The sequence below is a fragment of the Meyerozyma guilliermondii genome, genomic scaffold (genome assembly GCF_000149425.1).
Source record: "Meyerozyma guilliermondii ATCC 6260 scaffold_1 genomic scaffold, whole genome shotgun sequence".
In the NCBI taxonomy this organism is placed as follows: Eukaryota; Fungi; Ascomycota; class Pichiomycetes; order Serinales; family Debaryomycetaceae; genus Meyerozyma; species Meyerozyma guilliermondii.
The window spans coordinates 1,742,239-1,765,042 of record NW_001809800.1 but is presented as its reverse complement, the minus strand read 5'-3'; the positions used below and the strand labels follow the sequence as shown (position 1 = coordinate 1,765,042).

General features: G+C 44.5%; 14 protein-coding genes and 2 non-coding genes across 16 annotated transcripts; 6 read left to right on the top strand and 10 right to left on the bottom strand. All coding sequences in view use genetic code 12, as the record gives it.

Moving 5' to 3' along the window:
* Nucleotides 1–873: 873 nt before the first annotated feature.
* On the top strand, nucleotides 874–2,013 carry CNT (Cntp; the record flags this gene model as incomplete). The annotated part of the gene is made up of 1 exon (XM_001487586.1): nucleotides 874–2,013. The coding sequence occupies one exon, from the start codon at nucleotides 874–876 to the stop codon at nucleotides 2,011–2,013; it is 1,140 nt and encodes a 379-aa protein (XP_001487636.2).
* Nucleotides 2,014–2,305: 292 nt separating this feature from the next.
* Nucleotides 2,306–4,705, top strand: VPS35 (retromer subunit; the record flags this gene model as incomplete). Its single annotated transcript, XM_001487585.1, has 1 exon — nucleotides 2,306–4,705. One exon carries the CDS (start codon nucleotides 2,306–2,308, stop codon nucleotides 4,703–4,705), a length of 2,400 nt encoding a protein of 799 aa, XP_001487635.2.
* A 284-nt stretch (nucleotides 4,706–4,989) lies between these two features.
* On the top strand, nucleotides 4,990–7,359 carry PNG2 (Png2p; the record flags this gene model as incomplete). Its single annotated transcript, XM_001487584.1, has 1 exon — nucleotides 4,990–7,359. One exon carries the CDS (start codon nucleotides 4,990–4,992, stop codon nucleotides 7,357–7,359), a length of 2,370 nt encoding a protein of 789 aa, XP_001487634.2.
* A 52-nt stretch (nucleotides 7,360–7,411) lies between these two features.
* On the bottom strand, nucleotides 7,412–8,110 carry PGUG_01010 (tRNA splicing endonuclease subunit; the record flags this gene model as incomplete). The annotated part of the gene is made up of 1 exon (XM_001487583.1): nucleotides 7,412–8,110. The coding sequence occupies one exon, from the start codon at nucleotides 8,108–8,110 to the stop codon at nucleotides 7,412–7,414; it is 699 nt and encodes a 232-aa protein (XP_001487633.2).
* Nucleotides 8,111–8,172: 62 nt separating this feature from the next.
* Nucleotides 8,173–9,528, bottom strand: PGUG_01009 (uncharacterized protein; the record flags this gene model as incomplete). The annotated part of the gene is made up of 1 exon (XM_001487582.1): nucleotides 8,173–9,528. The coding sequence occupies one exon, from the start codon at nucleotides 9,526–9,528 to the stop codon at nucleotides 8,173–8,175; it is 1,356 nt and encodes a 451-aa protein (XP_001487632.2).
* Nucleotides 9,529–10,894: 1,366 nt separating this feature from the next.
* On the bottom strand, nucleotides 10,895–11,119 carry KTI11 (Kti11p; the record flags this gene model as incomplete). The annotated part of the gene is made up of 1 exon (XM_001487581.1): nucleotides 10,895–11,119. One exon carries the CDS (start codon nucleotides 11,117–11,119, stop codon nucleotides 10,895–10,897), a length of 225 nt encoding a protein of 74 aa, XP_001487631.2.
* A 198-nt stretch (nucleotides 11,120–11,317) lies between these two features.
* Nucleotides 11,318–11,926, top strand: RPS8A (40S ribosomal protein eS8; the record flags this gene model as incomplete). Its single annotated transcript, XM_001487580.1, has 1 exon — nucleotides 11,318–11,926. One exon carries the CDS (start codon nucleotides 11,318–11,320, stop codon nucleotides 11,924–11,926), a length of 609 nt encoding a protein of 202 aa, XP_001487630.1.
* Nucleotides 11,927–12,406: 480 nt separating this feature from the next.
* On the bottom strand, nucleotides 12,407–13,771 carry LAP3 (bleomycin hydrolase; the record flags this gene model as incomplete). The annotated part of the gene is made up of 1 exon (XM_001487579.1): nucleotides 12,407–13,771. The coding sequence occupies one exon, from the start codon at nucleotides 13,769–13,771 to the stop codon at nucleotides 12,407–12,409; it is 1,365 nt and encodes a 454-aa protein (XP_001487629.2).
* Nucleotides 13,772–13,912: 141 nt separating this feature from the next.
* On the top strand, nucleotides 13,913–13,986 carry PGUG_05963. Its single transcript has one exon. It is a non-coding gene; the product is annotated as a tRNA-Ile (tRNA).
* Nucleotides 13,987–14,336: 350 nt separating this feature from the next.
* On the top strand, nucleotides 14,337–14,409 carry PGUG_05964. The gene has a single exon. It is a non-coding gene; the product is annotated as a tRNA-Ala (tRNA).
* An 897-nt stretch (nucleotides 14,410–15,306) lies between these two features.
* GSH2 (glutathione synthase) lies at nucleotides 15,307–16,749 on the bottom strand (the record flags this gene model as incomplete). Its single annotated transcript, XM_001487578.1, has 1 exon — nucleotides 15,307–16,749. The coding sequence occupies one exon, from the start codon at nucleotides 16,747–16,749 to the stop codon at nucleotides 15,307–15,309; it is 1,443 nt and encodes a 480-aa protein (XP_001487628.2).
* A 673-nt stretch (nucleotides 16,750–17,422) lies between these two features.
* On the bottom strand, nucleotides 17,423–18,013 carry PGUG_01004 (uncharacterized protein; the record flags this gene model as incomplete). The annotated part of the gene is made up of 1 exon (XM_001487577.1): nucleotides 17,423–18,013. The coding sequence occupies one exon, from the start codon at nucleotides 18,011–18,013 to the stop codon at nucleotides 17,423–17,425; it is 591 nt and encodes a 196-aa protein (XP_001487627.2).
* Nucleotides 18,013–18,729, bottom strand: PGUG_01003 (uncharacterized protein; the record flags this gene model as incomplete). The annotated part of the gene is made up of 1 exon (XM_001487576.1): nucleotides 18,013–18,729. One exon carries the CDS (start codon nucleotides 18,727–18,729, stop codon nucleotides 18,013–18,015), a length of 717 nt encoding a protein of 238 aa, XP_001487626.2.
* Nucleotides 18,730–19,317: 588 nt separating this feature from the next.
* Nucleotides 19,318–20,058, bottom strand: CYS3 (cystathionine gamma-lyase; the record flags this gene model as incomplete). The annotated part of the gene is made up of 1 exon (XM_001487575.1): nucleotides 19,318–20,058. One exon carries the CDS (start codon nucleotides 20,056–20,058, stop codon nucleotides 19,318–19,320), a length of 741 nt encoding a protein of 246 aa, XP_001487625.2.
* Nucleotides 20,059–20,233: 175 nt separating this feature from the next.
* PGUG_01001 (uncharacterized protein) lies at nucleotides 20,234–20,875 on the bottom strand (the record flags this gene model as incomplete). Its single annotated transcript, XM_001487574.1, has 1 exon — nucleotides 20,234–20,875. One exon carries the CDS (start codon nucleotides 20,873–20,875, stop codon nucleotides 20,234–20,236), a length of 642 nt encoding a protein of 213 aa, XP_001487624.2.
* A 296-nt stretch (nucleotides 20,876–21,171) lies between these two features.
* On the bottom strand, nucleotides 21,172–22,296 carry ATS1 (Ats1p; the record flags this gene model as incomplete). The annotated part of the gene is made up of 1 exon (XM_001487573.1): nucleotides 21,172–22,296. One exon carries the CDS (start codon nucleotides 22,294–22,296, stop codon nucleotides 21,172–21,174), a length of 1,125 nt encoding a protein of 374 aa, XP_001487623.2.
* Between the last annotated feature and the right edge of the window lie 508 nt (nucleotides 22,297–22,804).

Below are 22,804 nucleotides of genomic sequence, written 5' to 3'. Positions count from 1 at the left end.
TTCAAGAGTGGGGGCACGCATCACCATAACAAAATACTAGCACAAGTAAGTTTCGGCCTTCCACTTTTAAGGCGGCTATTTTATTATCAGAAATGTCACCACCAATATATTATATGACCAGGAAGTAATCAGTATGCACGGCAACAATGATCCCACACAAAAAACAAAATTTCAGATTCCGAAACTGGGGTAAGATCTGTATTTATGTGAGAGGACCCCTGATAGTAAATAACCCGCATAGCACCGAAGTGTCTTGACATATAATGGATCTCCAGTAGCTCCTAAGCTGCTGTTGCGTCCAGAAGATGAGAGCAGACCGGAGGAGAAAAAAGTGTGTGATGGACTCGATATCGAAGAAAAGGCAATAACTGAAACGAGCAGCCAAAACTCGGGCAGTTGGTTTAAGACGGCATGAAAATCCGCTACCCATACTGGAAACAGGTGTTACAGGTTATAGTAGGTTGTTTTTTCACCGCTTGGTGGTTATCTATTATCATCCAGAAAAAGCATCGTCACCAGTGGTTGATTCCAACGGTTCTCTGGAGGCATGATTATGGTGCGTTTGATTTCGTGGAACTTTAGAATCTTGCCCTGGATGCTCCGCCAGGTTCAAATCGTATGGAACTATGCCACTAATATCGTCTACACCAAAACTTTTGGTAACCAGACCCAGAAGATTGTTAGTTGGTGCAATCATTACGGTTGCGGTGATTTTGCTTGGCACATTTGTTCCAACTGAAACGAGTTACTCCAAGCGTGAAGATCGAGCTATATCGTTTTTCGGAGTTAGTCGGATAGCTGTATTTGGTCTCTGGTTGAGTTCCAAGCACCGAAGTAAAAATTCAATGGAATAGTGTTATTGGCGGCATCTTGATGCAATTCATCGTTGCTTTATTTGTGTTGCGAACCAAATGTGGTTTTGATGTGTTCAACTTTATCTCCACCTTGGCTCGTGAACTTTTGGGTTTTGCCAAGGATGGTGTTGCATTTTTGACTAATACAGAGGTCTCACAGTTTGGAATGTTCTTCTTCACGGTTCTCCCAGCGGTGGCTTTTTTCGTGGCATTTGTTCACATCTTGTACTATTTCGGTATTGTTCAATGGGCCATCATCAAGTTTGCTCATTTTTTCTTCTGGTCTTTAAGAGTGCTGGGAGCAGAAGCCATTACAGCCGCAGCGTCTCCATTTATTGGTATTGGTGAAAGTGCTATTCTTATCAAGGACTTTATGCCGTACTTGACCAAAGGTGAACTCCATCAAATTATGACTTCGGGGTTCTCGACAATTTCTGGTGCTGTTTTGGTGGGATACATCGGATTGGGATTGAATCCACAGGCTCTCGTTAGTTCGTGTGTTATGTCTATTCCAGCCTCGATCGCAGTTTCGAAATTGCGGCACCCAGAAATAGACGAGCCATTGACTAGTGGTAAGGTTCATTTTCCTGAAAAAGACGAAAGCGAGGAACGGCCCCATAACGTGTTGCAGGCGTTTTCTGAGGGTGCAACTCTCGGTCTTAAAATTGCTGGAACCATGATGATTCAATGTATGTGTATCATTGGACTTGTTGCATTGATTAATGGTATTTTGACATGGTTTGGAAATTACTGGAATATCCACCATTTCAGTCTCGAATTGATCGGTTCCTACATCCTTTATCCGGTTACTTTCTTATTGGGAACTCCTCGTGACGAAATATATCATGTGTCAAAGTTGATAGCTACCAAGTTCATCCAAAACGAATTTGTTGCTTACAATTTATTGATGAACGAGAGCCCTTATAACGAGATGTCAAAGAGAGGAACTCTTATTGCGACATACGCATTGTGTGGGTTTGCCAATCTTGGATCCGTGGGTATTACCTTGGGAGTTTTGAATACCTTGACCAACAATTCCCGAGCAAAAGATATCTCTGCTCTCATCTTATCGGCATTGTTACTGGGCATGATAGCCACACTTCTTTCTGCAGCCATAGCTGCAATGGTTATGCATGATTTAAATGGATTTTTAGGTTAACGAGATATGCTTAAATGTATGGTGCAATTGCTGCAATTTGCAGCCATTTGTAAAAAGTTCGAAAAATGTAAAATGCGATTAAAAATAAGATTACGGCTACAAAAGCCTATAGTGCTATATTCGCTCAATTGTGACTCAGGGATGAAACGCCCCAGATTAGGTTAGGTCATATGACTGAATATTCTTCTCTGTTAATTGAATTTTGTTTTTCCCGTATATTACACCGATACACCAACCTCCACACCCCACCACCTTATCTTCCGTGTCACCAACTTCCGTGTATATCAGCCCCATGACGGCAGAGGCACTTAAAGGATGCATTAGCAGCATTCGTCACCAAACCAGTCTAATGAAACAGTGCCTAAATGATGGAAATCTTCTCCAGGCGCTAAAGCATTGTCTGAACTTTTTAAATGAACTCCGAACAAATCAGCTAACTCCTAAAGAGTACTATGAGATTTATATGCTTGTATTCGATGCCTTGGAAATTCTTTCCGAGTACTTGTTGGTGTCACATAATAACAAATCGAAAAGACTGGAAGGTTCTTCGTCGTTTTTGGCCGATCTTTACGAACTTGTCCAATACTCCGGAAACATAGTTCCTCGTCTTTATATGATGATAGCCATTGGCACCACTTATATGGGTACAACCGACGCACCAACGAAGGAGCTCATGAAAGATATGATTGAGATGTGTAGAGGAGTCCAGCACCCTATCCGGGGCTTGTTTTTGAGGTATTACTTGTCGCAAAGAATCAAGAATTTGCTTCCAATGTCATCAGAAAAGGACTTTAATGAAACCGTGAGTTTCTTGGTGCTGAATTTCATCGAGATGAACAAGTTATGGGTCCGTCTCCAGCACCAGGGTCACTCGTCAGAAAGAGAATTGCGTCACCGTGAACGCAAAGAGCTCCGAATTTTGGTGGGCCTGAATTTGGTCCGATTGTCACAGGTTTTAGATGAGTATACCGATAGCCATACTGGGTCTGTGTCCGGTGTGGAGTTGTACAGAGACAATATTTTCCCAGTTATAACCGATCAGATCATTCAGTGTCGTGATCTCCTCGCTCAAAGTTATCTTGTGGATGTTCTCATCCAAATTTTCCCTGACGAAATGCATTTGGCTACTTTACACCCTCTTCTCAATGAAGTGTTTGTCAGGTTGCATCCTCATTTACGCAAGTCAGAGTTGGTGACGTCGTTGATAGATCGCCTCATCAATGGCTCATCTGAAGAAATGAAACTGGCAAACCTCTTTGAAACGTTTTGGGATTTTTACCTTCAGCTTGTGAAGCTGGACAGTGATATTCCGTCCGAGGAACATTCACAACTTTTGCAAGTGTTCATCAAACTTTCTCTCACTTTTGATCCCGAGAACTACGACAATTTGAATCAAATCTTCCAGCATGCTTCCCAGAAACTAATAAGAAAGGATGCTGCCGACGAAGAGTCTCTTTGGGTTGACCTAATGACTGTTCCAGTCCGTTTCTTTCCACTGGTCATCGAGCTCTTGCTGCTCCCATTTTTCCATAAACTTTTTGAAAACATAACTTCTCCACAGCTCAAACGACAGCTTGGAGTGGAAATATTGGATAAGCTTTTGGCCTCAAAGGGCACTACTTATCAGAGCAGTGATGAAATCGATGCTATTTTCAAATACCTTCAGGTTTTGGTTGTTGAAACAGGATCCGAGGTGAACACCGCGAAAGACTTGGGAGTTACTCTTTCCATCAAAGTGGGAGATGATTCCATGGTTTCTCAAGCATTTTTGGACGTTCAAGAAAAATTGTGCAAGATCATACATTTTGTGGATGGCAGTGATCACTTGAAAGCGGTGTCCAACCTCTTGTATTTGCGGAAGAAGTACTTGAACAAGAACCTCAAAAACATCGTCTATACCTATCCCACTTTGGTGCAACGAATTTTGATGAAACTTCGGTTAGGGTTGGCGAAAAAGAATGATGACGATGAAAACAAGGAACTAGTTTTGACTAGCAACTTCAAGAATGTTGCGATGGTCATAGACGAATTGTATCAGCATCATGCTGAGTATAATGCCGAGATTGCATTGAAGCTCAATGTCAATGCAGCTTCTGTGGCGGACCAAATGAATCAAGAGAAGATTGCATATGAGTTTTTCACCCAAGCATTCACAGTCTACGAGGAGAGCTTATCGACTGGCCGTGGAACTGGATTAAATGCTCATGATTCCATGGGCGGTTCCGTTTCGTATCAGCTGGTAGTAATGATAGCTAACAAACTAGCATCGCTGCGTCACTTTAGCAGGGAAAACTACGAGTCTTTGATTACAAAAAACACCATGTATGGCTCGAGACTCTTGAAGAAGCAGGATCAATGTCGCCTGGTTTATTTGTGTGGGCATCTTTGGTGGTGGTGTGAGTTACTAACACTGGTGAGCGAAACCATGAATGAAGACAACGAAAGAATAGAGCATGACGAAAGCAAAGAGGAAGCAGAAAACGAAGAAAAAGGCGAAGACGACACTAAAGAAAACGATACAAAATTAGAGAAACCAAAGCTTTATCGAGACCCCAAACGAGTTCTCGAATGTCTTCAAAAAGCGCTCAGAATTGCCGATTCGTGTATGGACCCCCTATCTTTCCGTGCGTCTATTCGTGGAGGTGTTGAATCGATGTCTAGAGTTCCATATCTACGGAAACGAGTTGGTTGACCTGCGGTATATCAACGGACTTATCGAATTGATCAGAACCAATCTTGACAATTTAGCAGATGACGGTGTTGACGGCAACGAGAGACAGTTATACTACAGCATCCGAGCCTACTACGACCGAACGTTACACTACATTGAAGAACAGCAATACTTGGAGGCGCAATTTGTTGGCGTGGTTATATAGGTTGCATAGCACGGCCTGCAGGAGCCCCAACGCGGGATATTTGGAGCCTGTATATATATATCTCACTGATATATTTCGTTTAATTAGGTCGTAGCCCAACATGGGGGATTTAGCTCGGGAATATTCGGTTTGGAATATGATCGTCCACGGCAGGGCCCGTGTGCCTATGGCCGACCATGATGCTCCTCCAACAATTTCCGACAAGGAAAATCACTCGTACTACGACGAAAAGATCAATTCTAAAGAAGGGGATGCCATGCTTGGCCACCCGGATCTTGAAAACCAGGAACGTGGAGGGTCTTTAAATGGTTCTACAAAGCGCCGGGATAGAATTTTATCGGTTTTTTTCGGTTTGATCATTGGAACTATGGTTTATCTTGTTCAATATCCTTCAACGTTATCGATGTTTTTCACTTCGCCTTCTCCTTATGGATGTGTACATTTGCCCAAGACGGTGTCAGTGGCAAGCTTGGTGGATGAGACGTGGAAGGGATTCTCGGACGAGGTTTCCGGTGTTGCTAGCAACGAATCAATTGAAGTTATTGAAGTTGGGTACCCATTTGTGCCACCCAAGTGGTACGGATCTCCAGTATACGAGTCTCTTTTACTCAACCACACGTTTGGAAACTCATGGGGGAATCCTGCTGAAACCAAGTTTGTTCCTCCCTCCAACGTTTCGTTCGACAAAGTGGTATTAACTCTTCGTACAACGTCTTCAGGAGTTCAGTACGACCGGTTGGCAAACTTGTTTGTAAATGGGGTGGAAATCTGGAGAACTTCCACTGCTGAGCCTGGCGGGCGCTCGATAGTGTCTCTTGCCACCAAGGACGTGTCGGTGTATACCGAGTTGTTCAGAAACCCAGCTTCCATTTTATTTGATTTGCCCAACATTTTGACAGGAAGATTGACAGGTCTGTTCCATGTTCAGTTGTCTATCCAATTGTACGATTCTCACGGAGAAGCCGATGAGCTGGACCCAGAAATCCAGCTGAAAGCATCGATCTTTTCGACCCATAAACCGGCGTCCAGGGTTCATGCTATCCTTCCTTCCCGCCCACATAAACCGCTGGTAGTTTACCTTCCCTCAGACAAAATCCGCGTTCAGTTGCCTACGGTTCCTCAAAACACTACCAGGCTCCGGTTGCTGATTTTGACTTCAGGAAATGCTGCTGAGGAGTTCTGGTATGCCAACGTTTTGGATAAGTACGCCCACAGATTCGACGAACAAGGAAACACCTTACAAGGACACGGACCCACTCGTTTTGTGAACGTTAATTTCAATGGCGAGAAGATTGCTACCCAGACACCCGACCCAATTGTCTTCACCGGTGGAATCTCACCTGCTTTGTGGAGTAGAGTTGTTGCTACCCGTGCCTTCGACTTACCCACTATAGATTTAGACGTTACAGGACTCTTGCCGCTCTTGTGGGAACATCAAGCCGTCACTGACCGTATCTTGGAGATTGAGATTAGCAATGGTATTGACGAGCTGAATCGTCCATTTTTACCAGAGCACTCACAAATCGGTGAGAATTGGATTACCTCTGCCAACTTGTTGTCGTGGGAAAACAGTGAGGTTGTTGAGTCGTCTGGAGACATTGTTAATATCGACGACAAGGCTCGTGCTACTGTGGTTAGTCTCGCGCCTCCTTTTTCAGGAACAATTCAGCAAGTGATCACCAGTATTTTGAATACCGAGGTCACCAGTAACCTTACATTCGTTTTAGAAAATGACCAAGAGATCAAGACAACAGTGACCGCACTTACCAAGGGTGAAATAGCAAATGTTCAGCATTATCTGCACTTTGGTAGTGTGCAACTGGTGGTACATGTTGGACACTCGTCGAAGAATGTCACCATAGCCACTGAGAACGACGAACTTTACAAGTTGGATACAAGTTACAGCTACCCACTCGTGCTCAACTCGGCCGAAAAGAACCATTCGGTTGTGCCAGGCGATGTCAATATTGAGTATGATGTCAAGCTTGAACTTGTACGTGTCGTTGATGTGACTAGCCCAAGGATGCACTTGGAGGTATCCTCAGCCCAGAACGGACTGTCCAAGTATTTTTTGTCGAACCAAGGTAACCATGGAACCGGCTCTTTGACCACCAAGTATAAGATGAAGATTGATGGTGACAGAAAGTACAAGAGAAAGGTGGACGTTGTCAACGGCACTGTGGTAGCGGACGAAGAGAAGTACGAGAAACCGCTGCTGGATATACCCAAGGACCAGAAGAAGAAGAAGCACAACCGCAAGGAACCCCATAAAGAACATAAGCAGCACAAGAGCAGAAAGGAGTTCAAGAAGGGCAAGCACCAGGGGCATAAGAGCCACAAGAAGGTTCATGATCTGAGAGCGTTTTTGAACCGTGTTGCTGGTCATTCTGTTGAACACCAGCTCAGTCTTTTCAGTGATTCTGCTAGAGAACGGGTGTTTTCTATCTTTGACAAGATCAAAGTTAACTGAACAGTGTCGATGCTAATGTCTTATGAATACGTTATGTAGTGATGGTAACTTATTAACCAAACCCCGCCCATTCTATGCTATATGCCTTTTCCATGCTATCCACCACACACCACAACTTTTTAACCCCTGTAGCCAAGCGGCCCCGATGGACAAGATCCTGGTTGGTGACTTCATCGGCATGAGACACAATTAGGTGAGAATGAAACAAAAGTGGGTCACCAGGGTAAGCCACAAAATCTCCCCCAAATCTCAATCCTGGCAGAACCCAGTACCCTCGGCTTCGAAGAGAGCTATAAACTTTGTAAAGCTGTGCAGTTTTGGTGTCTTTGGGCATAAATTCGTCAATGGATATTTGATATTCAATTGGAGGTGGTCCGGGTGCCGATGAGGTTGATGGAATAGTTATAAAATTGGACTGGTTTTTGTTGTCAATTGAGGGGTCTACGGAATTGTTTGTGGTGGTTAGTCCTTGGTGGTAGGCAGCAGAGTCGTATAAAAAGGCATGGTGGTTTCTAACAAGCCAAATAGCGTCAAAGATGGAAAGTCTTAACGGGACGCCGAGAAGAAGATTTTGTTGAGGAGCCGCCGATAGAGTGCCAGAAAGCACCCCCGCAATGCCCAACAGTCTTAGTTTGCGTATATGGGCGACGTCAAACACCATGACGTCTTGTGCAATTACGGGCAACGGGATCATGAGAAGATTGAATAATTTGGTGATAAAATTTATACGCGCGCTACATACAAAGACCATAAATTAATTACCGTAGACTCTTAAGTACAGTAGACTTTTAAGTACATTCAGTAGACTTTTTGCTACTCAATTAAGCTGGACACCGAGAGTCTGGTTTTGTCCTTTCGGGAAGGACTGGTGGTGGTTGGCACACCGGCCGGTGCTTGGGCCGGTGCTGACGCCGGTGCCGGTGCCGATGCCACATTGGGAGAAGTAGCATTAGACACCGCACTGGACACGGAAAACCGGCTTACCGGAGTAAGCGACGGCGAGTACGAGTTCTGCGATGCGTTGCGCTTGTGTGCTTTATCGTCTTTGATCGGGTTGGGGAACCAATCAGGAGCAATTGATGATCGGCGAGATACCGTCATCAGAGCCGAGCCCGAGCTATTAAGGTAAAGTTCGTGAGATACCGAGTTGTTTCTGCTGGTATGGCTAAGAAGAAGTGGTGAATGGTAAGGCAGAATGGTGCCACTGGGAGAGGTGGATGGAGGACCTTGTGAAGACGAATCTGCGGGAGCACCGGTGGTGGAATGGCGTCTTGGATTGTCGTCCAAAAGACGTCGCTTTGAAGGGTGGATTGTAGGCGGGGGAAAGGCGGTTTTGAAGTTTTCCTGGTCGAACGAAGCCAGGCGGAAATTGGGCGGTCTGGCAAACGGATCCTGGTGGCCAATATAGTCGCGAGGGTAGTTGGAATGAGGTCCAAACATTTGGGTGTTGAAGGCAATATGGGGTACGTTGGGAAGCGGATACGGCGACGGAGACGGATGGGTTGAGGATTGGGATTTGGGAGCGCCGAAAGATGCTGGCAAATGCAGCAATGGTTGGAGGGGCTGCAATGGCTGCTGGGCAATGTGTGGCTGGGAAATATGGGGTTGGGAAATATGGGGCTGGGGAAGATGAAGCATTGGTTGGACGTTCTGGACTTGGTTCTGGACTTGGTTCTGGAATTGATTCTGGTGGAATGGGGGCTGGTTTTGGTTTTGGTTTTGGTTCGGGTGATTTTGGTTTGGTTCTTGGTTGTGGTTCTCTTGTCCCACTAAAAAAGTCTGCCCTTCCTGGGTGCTTTGCCGCCGTCGTCTGCTGGCTCCGCCATTCCACCAGTTCTTAACAGCATTGTCGGATCTACCATTTAAATGTCGGGCAATTTCGGCCCATTTTTTGCCATGTTTGGCTACCAAACTCTCAATAAGTGCTCCCTCCTCGGCTGTAATTGGTGACCGATTTAATGACGGTTTAAGATTCTGATGGTACCGTTCTCGACATTGTTTGGGAGTTCGTGTTGCCAAAGAATTGGATATACGAACCCAGTTGGAAGGTCCAAAAACTGACACGAGTTCAAGTAGTTGACGATCCTCCTCGGGAGACCATGGACCTCTTCTGTTATTAGCATCGGTTGAAGAACCGGGAGGACTCTCCTTGTCGTCGTTATTATGCATTATTGCCACTGAACCAACAACTTATAAACGTTGGGACCCGATTGCAGCCTGCTGCTTTGGAGACCCGAATGTTAAAAAGCTCTGGGGTTAAATAAAAGATATGATACAACACCAGATAAATTCACCTGATTTCCAGATTAGAATATAAAATAACGGGGTGACGACGAGAGATTTGGTTAATTCAAGCCGTTTATGCAATTAAATATCATTCGACTGCGTCGACGTGCCAGGTTCGATTTATCTGCTGCAAGCCGCTGCACGCCGTTGCTCCCAGAAAAAAAAATTCCACTATCACGGACTCACCGGCAGTTTACCTGAATGCCATCGGCCACAACCATTCACCATGGAACTGCGGCGTTAAGCATGCATTAGGTATTGCTTGGTTTAGTAGTTAATCCGTTAATAACATTTTATCGTCTATAAACTTTTACTGGAGCCATATACGAGACTCTAACTACCATCGGAGGACGCCGATGATCGCCTCCGACCGAAAGCGCTGCGCAGCAAACGTCGCCGCGCAGTTCCACATTGGAAAAAAATGCACGGCAACCAAATGGTCGTACCAAGACTGCAGGTTTACATCGCGCACTTCACTGACAGCATAATAAACTGTCGGTCGCACCAGAACAATTACACATATCCCACCGCGCCTGCATGAGATCTTCTAATCTTCGCTTATTGTTGCTATTGTTAACGGTATGCGGTGGGTAACTCCGCGACCACGTTTAATAATAAATTTCATCATGTATCATTTTACAAACATTATACACTCTAACCGGACTTAATACAATCCACCGTATTACTCCATGGGTTTACAAAGGCTATTGCTATTCCGATTTACCCGATCTGATTGTTCCATGTCAGTAGATTTTTTTTTTCCGCACAGATTTCGATTGGCGCCGTCATGCACAAATATGCAGATTGTAGGCCAGAACCGGTTCGGTTCTTAAGTGGCCGTGCATAAAAATACTATAATTAAATCCGTTTTTTCCCTTAACCCATCAAATTCAATCGGTAGTTGTACTTATTTGGGAAACGGTTGGTTCATTCAACGTTATGCATGACATGCTTTGTTAAGAATTTCAACTGCAATATTCACGGATTTCTCCGAACTGTACATCCATATCAGTTGGATCGGCAAGTTGAGCCGATAAATTACCGTTGACCGAAGCGTTTCACCTTGTGCAGTTTACTTTTTGCTTCTTTGCTTTGGGGTCCTGTGGTTTTTTACCGATTGCGGAAACTTCGCCTAATTAGGAACCAAACGGCCACCCACTGCGGTGGCTGTCGGTAACTTTAGCCGGCGGCCTTTGCCGAGTCATTGGTTACGATTATGTCATCGCACCCTACCCGCCAAGCGCAATTATCAAGGGTCCTGCACGAATTGCTTTAAATCGTCTTCGTCAAAAATCACCCGAACCATCAAGGAACAGGAAGGACAAACCGCGATGTCTTCTCCATCTAAAAGATCATCTAGTGCAATGGCAAATCGGTCCCCACATGGACATGGATACTGGAGAAGTTGGGTGGTTGAATCATAAGTGAAATCATCAATTTCGATTTCATCATAGATAGTGACCGTTTCCAGCATGAAAATTTGGAATAGTCATCGCGATAAGATGGAATAGATGCGTGACCGCGGTGCACCATGGTCACGGGTGTTGTGTGATGCTTTGCACCCGCACACCACTTTGTTGCGGGCTCAGCCCTCGCACGTGCACCGGCTCGTCCTCGAAAAAAATTTCGTTCGCATAACTTTTTCAATCTACCTGAATTCAACTAATTCATCATGGGTATTTCCAGAGACTCTCGTCACAAACGTTCGGCCACTGGTGCCAAGAGAGCCCAGTTCAGAAAGAAGAGAAAGTTCGAGTTGGGAAGACAACCTGCTAATACCAAGATCGGTGCTAAGAGAATCCACTCTGTTAGAACCAGAGGTGGTAACCAAAAATTCAGAGCTTTGAGACTCGATACCGGTAACTTTTCATGGGGTTCCGAAGGTGTTTCCAGAAAGACCAGAATTGCTGGTGTGGTGTACCATCCTTCCAACAACGAATTGGTTAGAACCAACACCTTGACTAAGGCTGCCATTGTTCAAATCGATGCTACTCCATTCAAGCAATGGTTCGAGACCCACTACGGTCAAACTTTGGGTAAGAAGAAGAACCAACAAGCTGCTGCTGAGGAGGAGGTCAAGAAGTCCAGAAAGGTTGAGAGAAAATTGGCTTCCAGATCTGGTGCTGCTGCCATTGAACCAGCTGTCGAATCCCAATTTACTGCTGGTAGATTGTACGCTGCCATCTCCTCCAGACCAGGACAATCCGGTAGATGTGATGGTTACATTTTGGAAGGTGAAGAGTTGGCCTTCTACTTGAGAAGATTGACTGCTAAGAAATAAGCGCTGTAATAAAGAAAGGCATAAACAATGACGTAGAAAGTAAAGCAAAGTAAATTACAAGACGTTCACAATTCGAGCATGAGGCTCCAGACTGAAAATCTTCGTTTTTCATCTTCTCTACTAATTTACTCCCATTGGCTCTTAGTTTGCGATGAGTGAAAATTTGCAAACCTAAATAATAGTGGCAATATTCCAAAGCTCACTTGCTCTTACTGTGTTTACCAGGCCTACAATTACATAAACGACGTTTTTTTGGTTTTGATCGTCGGATCAAGTCATCGTCAACCAAGTCATCGAGACTTTAGCATTGAAAACTTTCTCAACTTTTTTCAATTCTTGGGTATTCACTTCTTTTGTTAGTAACTCAGAATAGGCAATTGGTTTTCTGCACGTCAGTGATCAGTACAGGTCTGTGAAGGTTTTTCATCATTTTACTTACATTCAAAGTATCTAAAAAACATTTCGCACCGACTTTTCACTTTACATCATCGCCGGGTAATGAGTGTGTTTAAACACCGCCAATGCACCCATAGGGTCCCATGGAGGAAGCAAAACGGTGTTTTTTGTGTCCTTCAACACCTTTTGATGGTCCTTGGACAACAGCAGTCTTTCAACCACAACCTGGTAAACGTACTGCTTGAAGTATTCATGGTCCATCACGTAGTATCCTTCTTGACCCGATTCTTTACCCCACGAATTTTCCACTCTCCATCTTACGGGTTTACCTTTGGCATCCAAATGCACCGCCGTAAGTGTCATAGCATGAGTCATAAGCGATTGCTTGTACCGGATACGACTGGCCTTGGTTTGAGTGGCATCAAAATCAATCAATTTGTAGTTGAAAAGACTCTCATCCATAATTCCCCGTTTCTTATCCATGTAGATTGGAGTATGGGTTCCAAAGAATACCGGTTGGTTCGACTGGATCCGCTTCACGGCATAATCGGAGAGACTATCAATATTCATGTTCAAGTAGGATACAGTCTTTCCACCAACAACGTTACCCAATTTTTCAATGGTAATATTGGTATCGTATTTGTTTCTGGGATCATTCAAGAGTGAGACTAACCCGGTGGTGTCAACACCGACAACATCTTTGTAGAAAGAACGTGGGGTGGCCTTTAAACTCTTAAACTTGTCGTCTTTGTCAGTATACTCCCAAACGAATTCGGCATCAATCGCAGGAGGTTTGCCCAAAAACACCACAAGTAATCTGTACACTTCCTTTTGCATCGACTCCTTGAGTTCTGCAACATCTTTACCAACCTTGAGGTTTTCCCTCAACACTTCGGCAAACTCACGAAGCTTGGTCAACACCAAAAAGTTCAAGGTTCTTGAAGACGTTGCAGAATAGGCATCAGGGTACAATTCGTGGGGAACAAGACCATACTTCTCCACCACATTCACAAACATATCGAATTGACCTCCATCGTTAATAGGATCCGACAAGAGATGCTGGACCAATCTCGAGTCAATGTCTGCTTCGTACAGCTGGATAATCTGGTCCAAGAAAAAGTTGGACTTTTCCAACTTGTCGTAAAAGAAAAGATACGCTTGAGACAATTGGAATTCCTTCAACTTGTATTTGGCTGCAACTTTCACCCTCAATGTGTTGGTAGCAGCAAACAACCAGCAACGTCCACTTGACTTTTGATTGGTGACTGGACCAACTTCGGCTTCAATTTTGGTATTAAAAGCCTTGGTGGTATTCTTGACTACTGAGTCTCGATTGATGAGCGCTTCTTCGGCATTGAAAGTTCTGAGCACCGAGGCGGCCAATTGAATGTTAAGGTCGTTGTCCAACGAAGATGACCATTTAGCTAATGTAGAAGGAGACAATGACATAGTTTGGGAAACTGAAATACTGATAAAGTGCCACACTGGTGTCTTTTTATTGTGAGGCTTATCGAACCACCCAGGTATGCGGCTCCGGATAACTCAAAAGTGCCATGAACGGCAGTGAGCCGCAATTCTTGCCACACCAGAGGTCCCTTGGCCCAGTTGGTTAAGGCGTGGTGCTAATAACGCCAAGATCGGCGGTTCGATCCCGCCAGGGACCATTTTTTGCCACAAAAAAGTTAACTTTTTTTATTGAATGTGCAGTAGATTCAGGAGCATACGACGCTATTCATGCCCTTTTATCCACATCGAAGAAATTAACTTCGAAGAATATTTGAAAATTGGTGAAATTGAGTGAATACTCAAAAATATGCAATTTTGTAAAACGCGTCGACTTCAATTTTTTTCCTCATTGGCTTCTTTGAGTGTCATAGAACATATCCCACACAGAAATTCACGCAGTTCTAGAACTATCGTTGAATTATTTCTGTTGATTTATTAAATCTATTTCAATCCTTTTCGCATTGATTCGCGCTCGTATGCCTGCAGAGTGCCTTTTCCTCCATCTACAGGGCGTGTGGCGTAGTTGGTAGCGCGTTCGCTTAGCATGCGAAAGGTCTCCGGTTCGACTCCGGACTCGTCCATTGATCAACCAAATTTTTTTGCACCCATTTGTGTTTTCAACTATCACCATGAGACCTATTTTTAAAAACTTGGCAAGAAAGGTTATTCTTTTCATCTTGAGACCTCTAACAATTCCCGGACAAGTGATCTCGTCAAAGACTTACTTGTATCCGTTTTATGTATGTAAAACCGCATTTAACGGCTTTTCTAAAACTAACCAAGGGAATATACTATTTTGCAATTCACCCCGATATTTGGCCATTTTACCTTAGCATCTTGGCACCACAACTAGCAATTACCCTTGTGATCTATATGATGATGTATATCATGTTCTATCCTGTTCAAGCCGTTTTGTCATCTTTTCTCTATGGTCCTAGTGGATTTGTAACTGCGTGGTTTTCGGTATTACAACAAAGTGGAATGGTTGCTGGGTTTATAGTGGTTGTGGTGTTGATGCCTGAAATTCAAAAAGTGGCCTTTGATGCAACTCTTTCTCGTGAATATACCGACGATGTTGTGTTACTTGGAAAATTACGGCGGTTGCAAAGTGTACCATTTTTAGTGAAATTTGGTCAAAAGATTCTTGAATTACCCCGAATTCTCATTGTTCCATTTATACTCTTCAAAACGTTTGTTATGCTTCTGATTGGATCCATTCCTGTCATTGGGGCGTTTTTGGTGATTATTCTCCAAGCTCCTTCCAAGGGATTGCGGTGTCACCTGAGATACTTTGCTTTGAAGGGATACGATAAGCGACAAATTCGGTCGATTTATAATTCCAAAAGAGGCCATTATATGGGATTTGGTATTGCCGCCAACTTTCTAGAGTCCATTCCCATTTTCAGTGTATTTTTCATGTTCACAAACAACATTGGTGCAGCAATATGGGCCATCGATATTGAAAAAGAAGTGAAGATTCAGAACAAGTAGACACTGTCTACACATCCAAAACCGGCAGCCACACCTCCCTCATCACTGGAACTCACCTTGGACCGGAGTAACCAACCGGCATATTCATTCTCATAAATCTCTCCGCTATCTTCGTTGAACAACGCCGTGCCAAAGGTGCCCAATTCTGATATTATATTGTCACTAATGATTTCACCTTGTCTCAAGATCACATTCTCATGGTTGGCAGGTTTAATGAGCTCCATCAATATATAGGCACCCCATTCGCTTTCATTCAATTTTGACAAAAAATCGGGTATATCTTCCTTGTAGATATTATTACCACCTCCCTCTCTCTGAGGCTTCAAAACGTATTTGCCAGGAGATTCCAATGCCTCTTTCTTTGCATAAGTACCTTCTTCTGACTCGTCAAGTGGATATATTTTGACAAAAGTGGACACCAATTTTTCAAGGTCCGCATCAACCAAGTCTGGAAGCACGCTCTTTATAATTTCTGGTTGAGTAAGAAGTTGCTGTACTTTCTTGGCACCTGAAAGCTGAGTTAGCACAGAAGGACACTTTATAGCCATATTTTTCTCCAAGTAAAGACGAGCGTCCCAAATCTGATCATTGTAATAATCACTGGGTGCGTAGCCGGATCTATAATATACCACCGATACTTCATCCATGGTCAGTTTGATGTACAACTTGTGTTGGTTAATAGTTGTTTTGGTTTGAACTTCTTCCAAAGTCATACGAACAGACCGGATCCCATACTCTGCCAAAAGATTGAATTCAATGTGTTTTTGATCAAAGACATTGCGCTCGCCAGGTTGAACAATTACCAACACCACAGTGTTACCCAGAGAATAATGCTTTACGCCCTGAGCAAGACCACGAGCAAGTTCCGAAGCTGAGTTTGAGACTGGTAGTTCGTCATCGTCATAATACGTGGACGAATACTTATTATCGTAGAATCCACCTTGATTCAAGTATCGATGCACTTGTCCAACTTTGGTTGAAAGTCCACCGAAACTCACGCTAACAGTGTTGAACTCGACCTGTTTCACCTCATCGTCTTGATTCACCATATAGTCCGACCGAAATAGTCCTAAAGACACCGGCTGGACACTTTTGTCATCCACAAGTGATTTCAAGTAAATTTCAAAAAGTTTACCGGTAAAATCCTGATCAAACTGGGCCAAAGTCTCGAGGATTTCCAACAACCAAGTCTTGTGGCGCGAGACCACCCCGATATAAAGCTCATTGAACACTTTCTGGACGTCAATGGCCGTTTTAAATGCAGTGTGGGGAAACGGAGTGGGATAAAACGTAACTGGTGCAGCTGCCGTGACATTCTCGTCAAAGTTAGGAGGAAACATAGTAAGCCCGTTGGTCAATGCCCATTGTGTGAGTGCCTGTTTGAGCTCATTTTGCTGTGAAGGCAGCAATAGTGGAACTTCCTTCACCATAGAGCCACAATTGGTAAGCACTGCGATGTTGATAACGACAAATCACGCGCAATATACAGGAAAACACATATCTACCTCCTACATATTAGCTCACGTGCGACGTGACTGTGAACATTTAGCTTTGTGTCACTTTTCAATTTTCACCCATCTCACCACCAACGTCAAGCGACTTAGACTACTGCAAATCAGTAAGTAACACGCTAATGTTCCATTTGAAACCACTAAAACACATTATATAGATAAACCGCCGTCCGTGGTTCTTTTCGTGTGGTTTTTACGTCCCCTTGCCATACTAACTCAGTGAAATATTTGGCTGCATACTTATTGTTGGTGAACGCCGGTAACACCTCCCCATCTGCTGCTGACATCAAGGCTGTCTTGGAGTCGGTTTCCATAGAAGTTGACGACGAGAAGGTTTCCAAGTTGTTGAGCGAAGTTGAGGGAAAGAATGCTGAAGAATTGATCGCTGAAGGTAACGAAAAATTGTCTTCTGTTCCAACTGGTGGACCAGCTGCTGCTTCCTCTGGATCTGCTGCCGCTGCCGATGCTCCTGCTGCCGAAGAGGCCGCTGAGGAGGCCGCTGAGGAGTCTGACGACGACATGGGTTTCGGATTGTTCGACTAGATGTAAAGTATAATGGAGACTGTGATAATTTATGATTCGTAGATTTTGGTTATAATTCGTCTAAATACGCTTTACGCATAGCATTGGGGTTACCAAACACCTCGTGTCTTGCCTGGAGCATTTGTCTGTCAAAGTTCTGGTTTTCAGGACTGATATCCCGAGTGTCTTTATGGCCCTCTACGCGGACATTGGCCTCTTGTGCTAGCCACTGGAGAAACTCAGGCGTTGGTTTGAGGTCCTTGTTCTGTTTGTGGAGCTGGGTCAACTTGTTGAAGTAGAGTTGAAACTGGGGTTCTGCCACCACTTTTCGCTCGTGAAGGGACGATTGAAGAAAATTGGAAAATTCCAGCTGTGGTGATTCTTCTTGTCTTTTTTCCAAATCTGCCACGAGTCCCAGGTCCTCCAAGATGTTCATCACCCTCACTTGGGATGAATGCTCGAGTTCAGGAAACACAGAAACCAATCTATCAATACCTCGGCCTCTTTGGAGTGACAAGTATTCAAGCTTAAAGCTGTTGTTCAACGATAAGGCATGAATTATTCCAATAACCCGCTTCTTCACCACTTTCCTCGGCAGTGTTGTCTTCAAGATAGTCAAAGAGTCGATTGATAAATTGAGGGTTTTGCAACTTGAGCACATTACCAATGGCCTCTGGATTGTTGCGCAACGACGACCCCATGATCCGCAAAAGTTTCTCCTTGAGATCCAAACCAACCACTATCAGCAATGTCAAGGATACTGATAAAGATTTTTGGGTCCTGTGTGAGCCGAACACCGTGTTCGAGATCATGACTCAAATCTACGAGTGTCTCAGCAGCATCATTGATATCCTTCTCATTCAATTTTCCAGAAGAACTGGAGGTAATTCTGTCTCCAAACCTCAAAACAGCGTTCACAGCGCCATTAAACGTCGATACATCAGACGTTTCATAAACAGCCGGTACCTGATTCTCAACCTTATGCCCTTCAAAGTGCTCACTTTCTCCTCCATTAAAACCAATTTCTTTTGGTGTTTCTTCACTCTCCCTCTCATCCTCACTCATAAGCTTGGCCTCTTTTTGAAGCGAATCCATATTCATACGAACGTGTAAACCGGGTGGAATTTCTTGGCCTGGTTTGATGGTTTTCCACTCTTCTGTAGGAACAAATATTTGAGGATAGCAATCTGTGGAGTCCTCCTCTGAACAGATGTACTTTGCACTGGGATCAACTACTAAAGCACTGGCAACGGTTAGAAGCAACAATAGCGATAGTCTCATTAATGGTGGCTGCAACAGATATCGTGTTAAGTAGCGCTGGTGCATGGATGTAAAATAATAGAAGAGACCAACCGAGCATGAGAAGAAGAGCACCATGATGGCTGCAAATTTTTTTACTTTTCTAATTGCCGACGTCTATTTCGTCATATTAATTTTCCTATCTACTCCACAAAGTTGTTTAGTTTTCTTTCGTGATTACCGCTTCTATTATTCATATTATTTTCGCCTATCTACTCCACAGCATTCTCCAACGCCAGTTCAATGTCCTTCACCAAATCGTCAGTTTCCTCAATTCCCACCGACAAACGGATCAAGTCGTCGTAGATTCCATTGGCTTCACGTTCGGCCTGAGGAATACCACCATGGGTCATTACAGCGGGAACTTCAAGCAAAGACTCGATTCCACCCAAAGATTCAGCTAATGTGAACAACTTGGTAGTGGAAGAAAATTTGGAAGCAGCAGCCGCTCCACCTTTAATACGGAACGAAATCATACCTCCACCAAGACCATCGCGATGCTGGGTGGCCACAACATGGTGGTTAGGGTGGGACTTGAGACCAGGATAGTTGACCTTGAGCACCAAAGGACTTTGCGATAAAGTCTCGGCAATCTTTTGGGCCGAAGCAGAAGCCTGTCTGGCTCTCAAATGCAACGTCTTTAAACCACGGTGAGCCAACCACGAGTCAAAAGGCGAGGGAACCAGACCAATAGCATTTTGCAAGAATCTGAATTTGCTTGTGCAACTCATCGTCATTGGAAGCCAAAACACCCATCACCACATCGGAATGGCCATTAATGTACTTTGTGACCGAGTGAATAACACCATCAGCGCCAAAAGTCAATGGGTTCGACACATAAGGAGACAAAAATGTGTTGTCCACCACCAAAAGAATACGATTACCAGTCTTGGATTCGTGTTCACGCAACACCTTAACCACGCTGGAGATATCGGTGACTCTCAACGTTGGGTTAGAAGGGGTCTCCAACCACACCAATTTGGTGTTTTCGGTGATATTTTCAGCAAGGTCAGTTCCCAAGTCAGCCACAAACGAAGCAGTGACTCCATGGGTGTGAGCAACTTGGGTGAAATAACGGTGGGTTCCTCCGTACACATCGGCTCCGGAAATGATATGAGAGCCAATTGGCAACGACTGAACAATCAACGAGGTGGTAGCAGAGCCAGAAGAAAGCGCAATGGCATATTTGGCTTGCTCCAATTGAGCCACAGCAGTCTCAAAGTTGTCTCTGTTGGGATTAGCAGATCTCGAATACTCGTAGGTTCCAATAGGATTAGCAGGCAGCGACTGAGCAAACGTGGTTGAAAGGGAAATTGGCTCGATTACAGCTCCGGTAGTTGGGTCCACGGCAGCTCCACTGTGTATGGCATGGGTTCCAAACCCGTATTGAGGAGTATCTTTTGTCATTTAGCGAAATGTATGGACTCGCTGAGTTGAGTTCTGAATCACTAGTGATAAAATTGTGAATTACCAACTAGCCGTTTAAGTACAAAACGTATGCTGACAAAACTGTGGCGCGATGAGCAAAAAGAAATGGGATGCTCTGGTGCACTGGGCGTCACAGTTTGGCAGTTGCAACTTCTTAGTCTTGCAACTCATTGAGAAACGACGGATTGCGTTCCAATTTTCCCTGAAATTTGGTCCACCACGTATCGAACGCCTTCATTGGCACGTTTCCAGACGCATCAACAAAACTGCCCAAGTAATTGTATGCGTTTCCCACAATTTTCTTGGCCATCTCGGCGATCGATGGTGTAGGGATGCCAGCCGGGGTCAGTACCACCAATGCACTACTGGTGGTACTTGTCAGCCCAGAATTGACTCCGGGTGGTCCTGACTTTCTCGCCATTTGCAATTGTTGCTCGGCAACTGGAGTGGGTTCTATAGAGATTCCCACGTTGATAACGGCGGCGGGATCCGCTTCTGGAGTATCGTCCATCATTGCTGAATCATCCACTTGGTAAGTAGCCGAGGTGCTATTGTTTAGCTTGTAGATTGCGGAAGGTTTGGCCGTGTTCAATCCTCCGAGCAACTTGAATTCCGTGGATCCTGGCGTTTGAAAATAAACCAATGCGGTGCAATTGGGGTCAAAAGTGGCATTAGGAACGAAAAAAATCGCCACATGTGAGACGTTCTGGGCACTTTCTATGGCTATCACCCATTTGTTGGCTTCAACTTGCGTCGCAAATTGTACTGGTCGACCGGTGCAGACAGATCCAAACATGGTAGTTCAATCTTGAGCGATTGCCAATACTATGAATTGCGACTTGCCTGCAGGACCCCCATCGGTATATTTCACGAATTTTCACGAACATTCTTTCTACGGGCTCCGGCCCGGGGTGCGAAAGAAGGAGACGGGAAGCTCGTGCAATGAGCCGTTACCGATACAGCACTCGAGAACAAAACGTTGAACATATTTTCCATCTTTGAGCATTAAGCATAGATGAATATGGGAAAGATACTTCGTCACATTCGTAAATTCTTCCAAATTCTTCAAAATTCTTCACTCGTTTTTTTCACTCACTCTTTCTTTTTTGCCACAACCCAGCTTGTAGCACAGCCTCCAGCGACCATTAGAGGCTGGCCCTCGTAGATGCAATTCATATTGTACACCACTGAGTCGTCGTCGGTGTGTCCACAATTTCCATGTTCTCCCCAACCCCACGCCAAAACCCTGTTGTTTTTCGTGACTAGTAATCCGTGCTCACTTCCTGTTTCCATGGCGGTGAACGGTATTTGTTGTGGGCACAATTGACCATGGCTATTGTTTCCGGTGGATACGATCCGGTCGCCTGTTGAAACATGTACCGAAGTCCACATAGCACGAAGGGACACAACCGAGTTCGCTAGCGAGTTACCAGTCTCACTAAACAAGTCTTCTTTATCAAGGTTCATGGTTATTTTTTCATGGCAGAAAATAGTTCGATTTCTGCCAAGGGCATAGTATTTCCAATTTTTTGTGGGAAAATCAAGCTTTGAAGGTTCGCAAAGAAACTTGGCTCCTTCCACAACACCGAGCTCTCCTCGGCGACAAGTTCCCCATCCGTATAGTTCATTATTGGAGGTCCGAATTACCGTATGTGTGAGGGACGATTGAAGGTCGATAATTCCTGTAATATTGGCTATTTTCGTAATTGAAGACACCCCAGTAGAGCCACGGCCCAACTCTCCCTTATTACCTCGTCCGCAAGTATAAATATCGTCATTTTGGGTGACAAATACCGTGAATTCCCACCCACACAGCACAAATTTGCAATTTTCAACCTTTATTTTCGTAAAAAATAGGTATTCTCGCTCTTCTTCAAGTCCACATTGGTTACTGGAGTTATCTCCCGCTCCGTAAACATCGCCATTCTCCATTAAAACCACCGTATGGTTGCCGCCACAAGCAATTTTGATTGGTCTGGTTCCAATATTTTCGGATCTACCGGTCTCCACCTCAAATAAAGCTTTTTCAAGAACATCTACGTCGTCTCTTGTCCCAATTCCAAGCTGTCCCAGACCATTAGACCCACAACAAAGCAAGTTGTACATGTCCAAATCACTCAATTTGCATCCATGCTCACTTCTTCTTAGCACCCAAACACCGTTTTCCAGCCGTGCACCCATGGAACAATTCAGACGCGATGAAAAATCGTGTTTCATAACTCAGTGGATTTGACCCCTATCAAGTTTACGCTAGTTTCCACCGCTGATAATCCGAAAAAAACTCGTAAACTCCGCTACTGTACCTACCAAGAGTTCGGAAAATGTCCGAAAACGGCTCTACAAACCCGCCGTATGTGCAGGTTCCCAGCTCATCGCCTATACATGTTCTGGTGTCTCCAAATGAACGGAACGGTCATGACCAGTCCTCGTCGCTGCGTGGCGTTTTGGACGAGGAAAAACAACGGGATTTGGAGGCAAAAAGAATGGCGATCAGAAATCATCCTTATTATGCGATGCTTCGTAAAGGGTTCTTCTTATCTTCTGGAAAGTGACATTTTCAAAGGGTTTGTCGAAAGGAAAAGGGCAACTTGGAGAAGACATCACTACCGTGGTTACTAGGAGAATTTTGGATCGGGAACGCCATGGTGGGACACGGATGTAACAAGAACGAGGCGGATCAAGCTTGCCGCGGAATACCAGAGGCAACCACTAGGCAAAGAAATGG